At 49.6% G+C, this 13,631-nt stretch overlaps 1 protein-coding gene across 1 annotated transcript in view; it reads right to left on the reverse strand.

The window, feature by feature from the left end:
• PRKN (parkin RBR E3 ubiquitin protein ligase) overlaps positions 1 to 13,631 on the reverse strand; it is a 613,811-nt gene that overhangs the window by 283,245 nt on the left and 316,935 nt on the right. The window contains exon 6 of the mRNA XM_087817735.1: positions 862 to 977. Within this exon, the coding sequence (XP_087673861.1) occupies positions 862 to 977 (116 nt within the window). The remainder of the gene's footprint in view (positions 1 to 861; positions 978 to 13,631) is intronic.

The following is a 13,631-nucleotide window of genomic DNA, read 5'->3' on the forward strand; positions in this document are numbered from 1 at the left end:
CAGTTCCAAAGGCCAAAGAGACACAATGCTTAAATTACCATCTTTACTTCAAGTCTGTAACAAAAAAGATCCTTTGACCTTGTTCGTGAATTCACGTTGGCAGTCCTTTAAAGTCCTCCCGGATATCAGGGCTAAGCCCCCGGTATAGCAATGTGCTTGGAGCTGAGCTCAGAATATGCAGTGAAGCGAATTTGCAGGGTGTTCCTTTGCAGGGTGTAGACTGTAGAGTAAGGAATTCTCTCAACCGTCGACTCAAGATTAAATAGGCTCAGAGCTTCTACGCGGCCCTTGGCCCCCTACACTGGAATTCAAACCTCACCGCTTCCCCTTTTTTGCTAACAGACCAGCAGCTCCATGATTTCTTTCTTTCACTGTATTCACTCAGATGAGAAACACCCAGGTCCAAACCCAGAGACATGCTTCCATGTGGGGGTATGAATGCATGTGACATGCCAATATAAACACAGATAGATGTGGGGGAGAACTGAAATGCACAGGGAACAGACATTTTAAAAATAAAATATTATGGGGTTCATAAACTCTTTGTCCCTAACAATAGCGTCATGTTCCAGGTTAGAAGTTACTGGTATCAATACGTGTGTTTACATTTTACTATGAACTATTACATTTTACTACGACACTATTTTGAGGTATCAGTCATCTCCTAAGAGCCTACCTGACTACCGAGCAAGCTAAGGATCTGGCGTTTTGAAGTCTTTTCGCGTTAAAATATATGCAAACTGGGCAGACGGCATCGGAGTAAAGCAGACTCCGCTCCCGAAAGAGAAAGGCCTGGGGATGGGACGGTCGTACCATCAGGAAGGCCAGGCACTGAGCGTGACAGAGCTTCCAGGTCCTTACCTGACGTCCGTGCATGTGATGCAGGGGATTCCTCGACGGTTTGTTGTGATCAGGTTCAAAGCTACTGATGTTTCTTCGTCAGAGGTCGGGTGTGCTGAACATTTAAAGAAAAATTCCTGCAAGAAAGAGAAATACAGTCAAAGACGTAGAATGCAGCCGGCCCTTCCCCGACTAAGCATTTCCACAGTGAACAATCTGGTCGGGCGAGAGAGAAGTCTCTCAGCAGGCATGCGTTAGAAATACTCAGCATCCGATCTTTCCAGGGAAACGATGGGCCTTGGGCAGCAGTCAAGGTGGGCCTTTGAGGAGGGTCTGGGGTCAGCTGGCCTTTCCTTCTTTGGGTCTTTCAGCCATGGAGCTGGGGACACTGTGCCCCTGGTGTAGCGATGCCCCCAGTGATAAGGGGTCAGGTAGAAGCACTGCACGTGGGTGCAGGAGGAGCCCAAAGCAGGACCTCGCAGGTGAGGAGAGGGCTACTCTGCACCACAGAGGAGGAGAGGGACACCCTGAGCCACAGAGGAGGAGAGGGACGGCCTGAGCCACAGAGGAGGAGAGGGACACCCTGAGCCACAGAGGAGGGGAGGGACGGCCTGAGCCACAGAGGAGGAGAGGGACACCCTGAGCCACAGAGGAGGAGAGGGACACCCTGAGCCACAGAGGAGGAGAGGGACGGCCTGAGCCACAGAGGAGGAGAGGGACGGCCTGAGCCACAGAGGAGGAGAGGGACACCCTGAGCCACAGAGGAGGAGAGGGACACCCTGGGCCACAGAGGAGGAGAGGGACACCCTGGGCCACAGAGGAGGAGAGGGACACCCTGAGCCACAGAGGAGGAGAGGGACACCCTGGGCCACAGAGGAGGAGAGGGACACCCTGGGCCACAGAGGAGGAGAGGGACACCCTGGGCCACAGAGGAGGAGAGGGACACCCTGGGCCACAGAGGAGGAGAGGGACACCCTGGGCCACAGAGGAGGAGAGGGACACCCTGGGCCACAGAGGAGGAGAGGGACACCCTGGGCCACAGAGGAGGAGAGGGACACCCTGGGCCATAGAGGAGGAGAGGGACACCCTGAGCCACAGAGGAGGAGAGGGACATCCTGAGCCACGGAGGAGGTGAGGGACGGCCTGAGCCACGGAGGAGGAGAGGGACACCCTGAGCCATGAAATAATTGGCGCAAAGTCACACAATCATAGGTAAAGCCAGGAAATAACCTGGGCTTTCTAAAGGGAACCCAGTACTTTTTCTATTTTTAAAAACACCTCTGCACTGTGGACAAGTTCGCAGCAAGAGCGCAGGATGGAACGAGGGATAGAGGGATCCCACCGTCAGCAGGCAGTGGGACGGTGCCACCTGACAGACCCCCACGTTCTCTGCTCGTTCAGGGTCCCCAGAATCCCCGGAGACCCGGCCCACCCCACAGCGGCAGCTGGGGTGCCGTCCCCTGCGCAGCTCCCCTGGTTAATTCATTCCCCTGCTCTTGTTCTGCACATGTGCCTCTATTTTAGCTTTTTTTTTTTTTTTTTTAAATATGTCTTTATTAATTTCAGAGAGAGGAAGAGAGGGAGAGAGAGAGAGAAACACCAACGATGAGAGTCACTGATCGGCTGCCTCCTGCACGCCCCTGACTGGGGATCGAGCCCGCAACCCGGGCAGGAGCCCTGACCGGGAATCAAGCCAGTGACCTCTCGGTGCTGGGACGGTGCTCAACCACTGAGCCACACCAGCCGGGCAATGCCACCCTTTTCACTCAGTCTTTTAAAATGCTCCAAATCCTTCGAGGGTATTGAGAGGAAGGCTTAAAGCAATCCCTGGCCACCCAAAGGAAAAGCGTGGAGGACACCACTGACTCTAGAACGTGGAGCCGGCTGTGGCGGCTTTTTTTTCTGACATGAAAAAAATCCTCACTCACAGCACAAAGTAATTCCTCCAAAACAGCTGAGGTGGCAGACTGTTGGGAAGGCATTTCGTACACAGAAGAATAGGTAGGTCGTATTTATATTTTTTCTGAGCTTGCAGAGAGCTACTGGTAGACATTCAGCCAGCAAATCACCAAGGGCTCGGACACCGGATAAAACCCAGCCACACAACGGCCAGAGTCCTTTCACGGGGGCGAGGGAGTGTTTACAGATCATGGTGTAAGAAGTCACAGATATGAGTAATTCGTATGGTGCGATAAAATTAAAATAGAAATGACCAACCCTGTGTGTTCAATATGTAAGTCTCATCAGTGGATTTGGGCACTTTTGCTACCGATTTTTATGAAAGGGGGTTTTCCCTGTTCCTAGAGTAACTGGCAAGGAGGGAGGAGGGCCTGAGAGTCCACCTGGCCCGCAGGCGAGAAGGTCACTCTGCCACAGTCTCGGGGATGCTGGCAGGGGACACGAGACTGCTGGGTCAGGGAGAGGTATGGGCATCCTGGTTATGTTGAAAATGGAAGAGCTGCCAGGTGAGGCACAAGGTGTGCACAAGCTTGAGAGGCCCCTGAAGAACTGCCTCCCAGTAGTAATAACACCTTTCCTTCCAGACCGCGTGGCAGTGCTCTGGCCACGTCCTGTCCTACCCATCGGAGGACCTTGGTTTTCAAAGCCTCCTGACAGTTTCGGTCTGCATTCAGGACACACAGACTATAAAGGCCCTTGGTGGCAGTACCGACACCACCTAATTGTCTAGGGACCCACAGGGGGCACAGGACTCCTGGGCGCTTCCTGTGGGTGCCTGGCGCAGGGCTGGCACGCAGGGGTCCGAGTGGCCGCAGGAATGAGCCGTCTCGGGGACTTTGGAGAGGAGGGAGGGAGGGTGCCGAGCCCTCTGGGGAGGGCCGTGCTCTGGGGAACAGAGGGACGGGATTCTGCCCCGGCCTCTGTGTTCTGGGGAATTTGCTGTTCTCTCCTGTCTCTGGTTAGTCCGCAGCTTCCTCCATCTCACTGCTGTTGTTTTTCCTGTGGCTGAGTCTACTGTGCTGCTCATTCGGAAACCGGCCCCACCCGGGACCGAGTGCGGGGCGATGACACTGTCACTGCCCAACGCGGCCGCTGCGACTTCAGAGCGTGCGGCCTGGGCTCGGACAGTGCAGGAGAAACGTCCCTTTCTGTGCGGTAACCACACCCTGATAACACCGCTGGACTTCGGCTCCAAGCAAAGAGCAAAACTGAACAATAAAAAAATCTGAGCTTTAAAACGTCTTAAATGACTTTAGACTCAGAATCTAAGGTTTCCCCCTCAAAAGTCCTTGTTTCTTTAGCAACTAGACTTTAAAGCTTCTGTTGTTTTCTTTACTGCGGGCAGCACAAGCCACTGTAAACACTCCACTCGAGACAAAGCTGGGCAGAGGAGAGCTTTCTGCACTTCACTAGTGTCCACAATTCTCGCCATCGATTTTGTTTCCTTGTTAGGCAAGAAAACAAAGTAAAATTTGTAAATTTTCCTATACACTCGACACAGACAGAAAAACTAAGATGAATAAAACTAGTAAATAAATGTTACGGAGTGCCTTTTTTATTGAGGCTTAGATTTTTTAGAGTAGTTTTAGGTTCACAGAAGCAGGCACTCTTTTAAAGAAACTGTCCAAAATCAAGACGACAGACACACAAAAGGGAGCAGGCCCAGCGCAGTGGGGCAGGCTCGGGCCCTGGGGAGCGTTTGGGGTGGTTTTTAAAGGACAGCAAGTCCGGGGGGAGGCGACAGGGGACACAGCTGGAGTGGCCTGTGGCCAGAGCAGAAAGGATGCGCCCCTCTCGGGGATGGTGGGTGTCACTGTCACCGAGAAGGCGCAGGGCAGCTGTGGATGCGTTTCAGCAGGGGAGCCACATGAGGTTACCGATAACACCTACAGCGCCTGATGAGAGGGAAGCACAGAAAAAGCGAACACCTCCCGACCGTCCCTGTCCCTCTGGCGCCAGAGGCCCCCTGGCCCTGTGCCCAGCAGGGGCAATGCCATAAAAGACTCCCCAGGTATATGCCACCCCCAGCCTGGTCACATGACCGTCAGCAGGTGATTCAGACCAAAGGGCCCTGTTCCCTCTGTCAAGTCAGGAATATGTTTTGGCTGAATTGCCAAATGTGGTTGATTGATCAAAAATAATATTATATCTACTAACAGTGCCCTAAACTTAATAAATTTTGTCTTTAATTTCTCTTCTCTGATTTACAGCTCATCTTCAAAATAAAATTTATAGCTCCTGGGTGTACATAAAATTCAGCTAATTATATAAAGGATAGTGGATTCTTAGATAGTAAGTGTACAGTTTGCTGTAATTGTAAGAAAGTTACATTAATATGCATTATTATTTCAGTATTTTATGCTTACGCAGTTAACACTATTCACATTAGACAGTGTGTTGGAGGGACTGGTGTAAGTATGAAAAGCAGTCTCTCCAGAATGTCTTTTGCCAGGACCTCATCCACCAAATATCAGCCTAGAGGAGATGTCTGTGGTCAGGTTATAAAATTTGCTCGGTGAGGGGGGGCCCAGGTGTTTGTATGAGTGTGGAGGAGGCACCTAAATCACTTCGCGTCAACCGAACGTCACGCTGAGAAAAGCCAACCACCAAACGTGCCCCCGACACGGACTCACGGCAGCAGGTAGCTCACCACTGAAACAGCCCACGAGCCATGGGAGCCGAGTCCACCTCTGCTCACCGGGAACAGGAGCTTCACTTAAGCCCGTGGACGGCAGCAGGTGCACACGCTGGGATGTCTATGGACTGAGGCCTAGGGACCAGCAGGAAGCGCTGCGTCTCAGACACACGGCCACTCTAGCTGCTGGTGCACACATTAGATGAAGCCATCCTTGCTATATATATACAGGGTTACATACTCATTAATGATAGTGACTTCTGCAAAAATGTATGTCTACGCTGCAGTGGAAGCCCAGAAACACATTATTGTTACTCGGGGGTTGAATGCTACCATTTTCCACTTGGAACAGGAGGTAGGACAACCAGGCACGGGGCCTGTCACTAACTATGCCCAGCTGCTAGGGGCTTGATCGAGCCCTGACCAGTGTAATTTACAACGTGCGGGTTCTGGGCAGTGTCCCTGTGCCTTTCTGCCTGGGGACCTGATCCCATGAACCGACGTTTCTTTCCCCAACCCCCTAACTCAGAACCAGCCCGCTGGTCGGTGCACCTCGAGGCACCGAACGGAAGACCCGTGGCTGCTGTTTCCTTTACACTTTTCAAACCAGTCGGGCCAGTCGGTCTTCTCAGGACACACGGAGCTGCATCGGGCGCCGACTGTTCGCTGCTGCTGTGGAATCTCCCTCCCTGCCCCTCCCGTTTAAATCGAGGTTCTTTCCAGAAAGCTGGCCATTATTCGGGCATAAATCACCGAACAGGGCGCCCTTCCCAAAGCGGGGGTGTGGAAGAGCCTCGAGTCGGGCAGAGCTGTCAGTGTTTTTTTGGCCACACACGTTCTTTTGATCAGCAGCACCTGGTGCTCAGTGACTATACGGTTATTTGGCCTGTTATGTAGAAGCCCATCTGTGCAAACATGGCCACGTGCCGGCTCCGGGTGGCCAGACCTGTGTCCCGAAACGTGGGTGCCAGGCAGCGCTGAGCGTTACTGACCTTCACAACCCCACAAAAGCAAGACAGGCGACTAAGTATTTCATACGAGGCGGCAATGTGGAGATACAGGAAACACATTAGGACCTGTGTTAACATATAAACATTTACATTTATATGGTGATTATCAAGCCCTTTACATATATTATTTCATCCCATCTTTTCTTTATGAGGATTTTTTGGGATGTGTGGGGTTTACCACTTAAGATTTAGTGAGAAAGCAATACCAGTAGCACTTTTAGATAATCTATGGATATGAAAATCCTAAATTGACTATTTTTGGTCAATTGTCAGCCTCAAATCCTTGTACATACATATTAAATATATCATCCTGCGTCTTTATTTGTGCTTCGCCGTCTGCTAGAACATTCTTTCTGTGTGATCCTAATTGACATGAAGTCACGTTTTGCTAAATATTTTATAACCCCTTTTATAAAATTGGGAATATATTAGCTACACATATAAAATTCCACACATGTTTGAATATAAATAAGTGTTTATATGTTTTGTCAAATCCCTCTGTTTGTCTGACAGTTAAAGATAAATCATGCCACGAGGGGAACCTCGGCGAGCCAGGCATGTGCTGCCAGGGATGGGCGCCAGCTTCCTGGGTGCGGCCTCCTACTCGGTACCGGCTTTCATTAGCTACGGATTGCCCATCAAGCTGGGACTGCGGTACTTAAAAAACATTTATTCACACATTAAATGAGAGAAAACTTAAGTGAATTTTCTGGACTCCGGTAAAGTCTCAAGAGAACAGGATAGTGCATAAGAAACCCGCTTTATGGACGTTTGTGGTGAGAATTTGTCAAGGGTCCATTTCCAGTAGATTTCCTCCCCCACCCCACAAAATGCCTCAATATAAGTGGGACCTTCAGGGAAATCATTCTGTGGATGTAAGTGATTTATGGTGTCGTTTATGTTTCCAAAGAAGAGTGGTGTGAATTGAGTGTGTGTGTTTGGTAATTTTTTTCACGGTACCATAATCAGTCTCTGCTCCTTTGAGAATGAAAACCATTCTGTTTTATTCTGCGCTCCTGACACACAAAAGTGTTTGATGAAAAGATCTGAAGATTCTCACTAGACGTAGGGAAGAGGGAAGAGAGGGTCCCAGCACCCCCGCCCCAGAGTTACACAGAGCGTGCCCCCACCTCACAGGCTGTCCCGCCCGCCGTGTCCGTTTCTGAGTCAGGGCCACAGTGAGCCACCGTGACTCAGGAGCAGCCATAAAACAGCATCTTCATCGGCTGCCCGGAGAGGACACCACCCGCATGGCCATGAAACGGACAGGCGACCAGTGGGGATGCCTCTGCGTTGACACACGGACGCGAAGCCACTGTGCCCATCTGGACACTGACCTCCGCTGGCGGCTGCTTGTGTGGTGTTAAGGAGAGTGACTGTCCCTGCCTTGGACCCGCCCCACAGTTCCTGAAAAACAGGAGAGGGCTTGCAGTGAGTTACCCAAGAGCAGGAGCAGACACCGGCAAACCCTCCTCTGCGGGGCGCGGAGCACGTCATCGCCCACCCGCTCGCGCAGGGGCTCCCGCTCTGCATTATCTGTTGGCCGGGCCACGTGCTGGGTCCCGGGGAGCAAGGGAGCTGCATGCCGGCAAGCACCCCAGCCAGGAAGGCAGGGAGAGGCGAGCGATGACTGCAGCGGGTACAGGGAGGCGGGTGCCGTGGTGGGAGGATGGCGGAGGAAACGGAGGGATGGCGATCTGGGGACACGGGTACACCTGCATGTGACCGCACCTGCCCCGCAGAGGAGCCACCTCCGGCCATGAAGATGGTGCAGCGATTGAGGGAGGCAAGGTCCTCCAAGCCAGTTTCCTAAGCCGGGACTTTTCCATTTCACAAGCCAAAATAATAATAAAGAACTGGGTTACTGACAACTTCTAAAATACTGATAATTACACATCACACAGATACTAAGAGCAACATGATGGTTATATTAATAGTAAAGCAGGGTATGCTTGAAAATTTAATTTAGAATAAAATTTAGTTTTGCAAAAGTTCTGTAAATTGTTTACTTGATCCAAGTTTATAATTTGGCTGTTTAAATTGACAATGCATAAAATTCCTTTCATTTTGGTGCTTTATTTTATTACAGTATAACTGACGTGCAATAAAACGCACACATTTAAAGTATAAAGTGTGATCACCGTAATCCAGACAGTGACCGTATCTTCACCCCCCAGAGTTCCCTTGTGTCCCTTTGTAATATCTCCAGCTCACCCTTTCCCACAGCCTCGCACATCCCCAAGTTGTCTCTGACCTCCTTTCTGGGGGGGTTTTCCATAATTTAATAGAGAAATCATGCAGCACGTACTATTTTTTTCAGGCAGCAACATTTAAAAAACTTGTCCGTGTTGTTAATTGCATCGACCATGCATCCATTTTCCCTGCAGGTGCCCTGTCATTACATGACTATGTGACAATTTCCCTCTCCTTTCACCTGCTGATGAAGACTTGGGCTGTCCCCCAACACAGCCCATCGTGAAAGCAGTCCTTGCGCACTTGGAAAGAACCCGTGCTCTGCTGCTGTTGGGTGGGATGCTCCAGAAATGCCCACTAGTCGCCTTGTCCACATTCCTCCCGATGTCCCGTGTGCTCTGCTGTTGGGCAAGTTTGATTGTGAATTTGTCTCCTTTTTTCTTTGCAGTTCTGTGAGCTTTCATTCTACGTAAACTGAAAGTCTGTTACTAGGAATGAAAACACTGAGGATTACGAAGGCCTCTTACTAAACGGATCCCTCATCATGACAAAACTTTGTTCAGCCAGTTCCTTGCTCTGAGGTCTGCTGGTCTGCAACTAACAAAGGCAAGCCTGCTTTTAAGTTTTTAAAATGGTATATTAGCATGGTATATCTTTTCTTCCATCTTGTAATTTTTAATCTACTTGTATCTTTATATTTAAAGTCGGTTTCTGGTGGGGAGCATACAGGTGGCTGCTGCTTTTTTATCCAACCTGAAACCTCCGCGTTTAACTGGGTGTCAAGGACATTTCCGTTTACTGTGGTTATTTATATGGCTTGATTCGAGTCTATCATCTTACTGTTCCTTCTCTGTTTTCCCATCTACGCTGTTCTTTATTCCTCCTTTTCATCCGTTTTGTGTTAATTACACTTGTGCCTCCGTGTTGCCTTCTTCATTGGCTTATCAGCTATAGCTCTTCATTACTTAATTGTTGCTTGGAGATTATATTATACATTAGAGCATTCATCTTAAACTTATCCAAGTCCGTGTTAGAGTGATGTCATGCCACGTCTCACTCAGTATAAGAACTTTCAAAAATATTCTTCCAGCCCGGCCGGGCGTGGCTCAGCGGTGGAGCGTCGACCTAGGATCCAGGCGGTTGGGGTTCGATTCCCGGTCAGGGCACATGCCCGGGTTGCGGGCTCGATCCCCAGTCAGGGGCATGCAGGAGGCAGCTGATCAATGACTCTCTTATCATTGATGTTTCTATCTCTCTCTCCCTCTCTTTTCCTCTCTCTGAAATAAAGGTATATTTAAAAAATATATATTCTTCCAATTTTGGCACACCCAGCTTTGTGCTATTTTTGCCATACAATTTTTTTATACATGTTATAAACCTTACATTGCATTCTTTGTCGTTTAAAGACTTGGTTATTTTAAAAATATTTAAGTCATAAAAAAATATATATTTGATCATGAAGTTACCTTTCCCAGTGCACTCCATTCCCATGTTTCCATCTGAAGTAATTTTCCTTCTGCTCCAAGGATGTCTTTTAATATTTATTGTAGTGTAGTTCTGCTAGTGATAAATCCTTTCAGCTTTTGTCTGTCTGAAAATGTCTGTTTCACTTTCATTTTTGAAATTCATTTTTGCTGGGTATAGAAATCTGGGTTGAAACATTTTGTTCTTTCTGCTCTTAAAGCAGGGTATTTTTCATTTCAAACATTGTAGTTTTCCTCATTAAGAGTTCAATTTGGGTCTGTTTGTGTCTTCCATCTCTCCACTTAACCCTCTGAATGTAGGGAATACTGTTACAATGGCTATTTTTAAATCCCTGCATGCTGTTTCTAACATCTGGGGCAGTTCTGGTTCAGTTTTGATTGATAATATTTCTCCTCACTGTTGGTCATTTATTCTTTGCATGACCTGCAATCTTCGATTGAATGCTAGACATCATTAACTGGCCGTGTTGACGCTGAACATTTTTGTATTCCAAGAAATATTCTTGGACTTTTTGTTGGAATATAATTACTTGGTAATAGTTTGATCTGTTTGGGTTTTGCTTTTCAGATTTGTTAGTTGCGTCCAGAGAAGCATTTAGAGAAAATTACTTCCCGCTACTAAGGAAAGGTCCGACAGTGGCCAGTGCCCCGTTAATTACGACGTTCTGCAGCTGGCGGCTGGAGAGCGGCATTGCCAGCCTGTGGGGGGCTGATCCTGCTCCTCCAATCCTTTCACAGCTTTCACTGCCGTCTCTGGATTCTTTGCGCAGCTCTTGTGCTCTCCCGGCTTTGTCCCAGGCATCCAGACTCTCAGAGTTGTCTTTGCAACTCGGGGAATCTGCTGGGCTCTGCCCGGGACATCCTTCCTGGGGCCGGAGCCCGAGAACTCTCTCCGGGAAGTGGTCTGGGCACTAGGGAGCTCGCCTCACCTCCCTCCGTCTCTCAGGAATCGCTGCCCCGCGTCGCTGGGGGCGTAGGAACCACCATGTCATGCATCTTCTCTAGTTTTTGCTCGTTTGTTTCCAGCCAGGAAGGAGTACACCCGTCCCTGACTGGCCCCCTTGACGGAAGCGGGGGACAGGCACTTTATTATTACAACAACTGTTAAAGCCTAGCTGGACCCGCATGTGCTCATCGAAATGGAAGCAGCACTCGCCACAGTTTCATTCGGATCAGACCAGCCCAGGTTTATGGAAAGATGTTAAGAATCAGCCTCCTCCAGCTTCGTCTTTTTTTCTCTCTGTTTTCTCCACCCACACAGACCTTGGAAGCAGACCTGCGTCAGCCTAGGGAGAGATGGGTAGAGAAGATGGAAGGTGTCCTCACCCTGAAGCAACTTGTGTCCAGACCTGAAAAGCCTGGGGTCTGGGACGCCCAACACAGAGAGATTAGGAATTAGGGTTTCAATGGCCATAAACACATTTCTCAGACTCCGTGGCGGCAAGGCAAACAGGGTCAGGGCAGCGGACGTTTTCTAGAAATGTCTGTTGCAACATAGTAACTGCGAAAGGAACCAGTGAACGGGCAGGGCCCTGGGCACCGGGAGCCCACCCGCCGAGGCGGGGATGGCGCTGCGGGCACCGGCCCGTGGTGATCGGCGACCACCAGCAGAATAGCAGACGCATTCCCGGCAGGAAACCAGGCCTGTCAGAAAACCCGAAACCTCACCATCTCAGAGAATGAATTTACAGCAGGACATGTGTCTCCTGAGTCAGGGACAGGTGTTTTGAGGATACATTTCAAAATAAAAACAGATAATGAAAAAAACAAGCTTAATGGGCAAGGGCTTCTTAGTCTCCAAGTCTGAAATTAATAGGTACCGTTTAACCCTACGGCAGAATCATCCATTACGTTTTATAGCAGAGCTAAGTGAGAAATAAATCAACAAAATATTAGTAATCCATCTGCTCATCACGACAAATTCTGGCGGATGACATTATTTCCTTAATGACATGGCGCAGGGAGGGAGAAACGCAAGAAAAATGGCCTCGCCTCTCCCAAAGGCAGGCGGTGCGGTTCCAAACTAATTTAAATGTATCACCACCCTGGGTGATCTGTAACAACCTCACTCCACCAACACTAAATTTTTAACACCTTTTAAAAAACCAGAACCAACACGCGTTCAAACACCCGGGCGCTCTAATTCCATGTCATTCTGAGGCAGCTCGGCGAAGGCTTTCGCGAACAGCCCGAGTTCGAAAATCGTAGCTGAGGATGTATTTTTCCGACGTCACTCGGGGAGCATTGATGAGCTACCCCTCACTTAAGCAAGACCCTAAAATACAAAGCGAATTTCACCCGGTCAGTGTGGCTCGGTGGTTGAGCATCGACCCAGGAACCCGGAGGTCAGGGTTCGATTCCCATCAGGGCACGTGCCTGGGTTTTGGGCTCGATCCCCAGTAGGGGGCGTGAGGGAGGGAGCCGGTCGATGACTCTCATCGTTGATGTTTCTCTCTCCCTCTCACTCTCCCTTCCTCTCTCTCTAAAAATCAATAAAAAACATATTTCTTAAAAACAGTGAATTTCAATGGAAAAAATTACAAAGGGCAACGAGGCATAACTACACTAAGACAATTTTAAGGGAGGTGGGAAAGCAGACCTACGAAGGTTACTGTGAGAATCCCCATAAATTCTCAAGAGGCGGGAGAAGTTGAGAAACAAGAGACAGAGGCATAGGTTTGTGCTGGAAACTCCTGCGCCGTGTGGTCACAAGCAGAGGCATGGACTTGTAAACTATGCGGAGTGTCTGGTACTCTCTGCTCGCTGCCCCAGGAAGCTGACCTACTGGCTGCCTCGGGCCTCTGGTTGGTTTTGGTCAACGGGAAGCTCCAGAAAGAAACAGAGGAAGGGCCGGAGGTGTTTACTCCCCAGGCCTCGCTGAGCGTAACAGTGCTGGGAACGGAACACGTGGCAACGTGCATCGCATTTAGGCTGGTCTTATACAATAACCTGCCGCCAGGTGGACGCTGAAGCTGGAACCTGACCCCCAGACAGAAGCTGGAGAAGCTGAGACCATCGCGGTCACAGTCGCTTTCACCTGTCATCTTGCATTAAAATGGAACAGCCCAGGGAACGCTTCCCGATGTAAAGTTAAAGGGAACAGACAACAGGAGTAGAAAAAGAGACCGAGGCCCCCTCGGGAAAACAGCTCTGGCTTTACACACGAAGCCGGATCAGCAAAGGTAAAGGACTGACCGCAGGAGGCGCTTCACCAATCTCTGAGCGTCAGGGGACACCCTGGAAATAGGTCTGTGGGCTCAGGAACAGAATAAGCCACGTAAGAAGGGTCCTAAAGGAGAGAGAAGCCTAGAGTCAGGCCTGCAGTCAGACAGGAATTTGGGAATAAAAAGTGGAAAAATGGAAATCAAAGCAGCTCGCCCAGGGCACTGTGAGCGGACGACCCCATTTCACAATCAAGGGGGGCACACTCTCTATACACAAACACGCAAGACCTCAGGTCAGTGAAGATAAAGCCATCACCGTCGGCGCGGTTCCTTCCAGCAGCAGCTT

This window comes from Miniopterus natalensis, chromosome 5 (genome assembly GCF_054644295.1).
Source record: "Miniopterus natalensis isolate mMinNat1 chromosome 5, mMinNat1.hap1, whole genome shotgun sequence".
In the NCBI taxonomy this organism is placed as follows: domain Eukaryota; kingdom Metazoa; phylum Chordata; class Mammalia; order Chiroptera; family Miniopteridae; genus Miniopterus; species Miniopterus natalensis.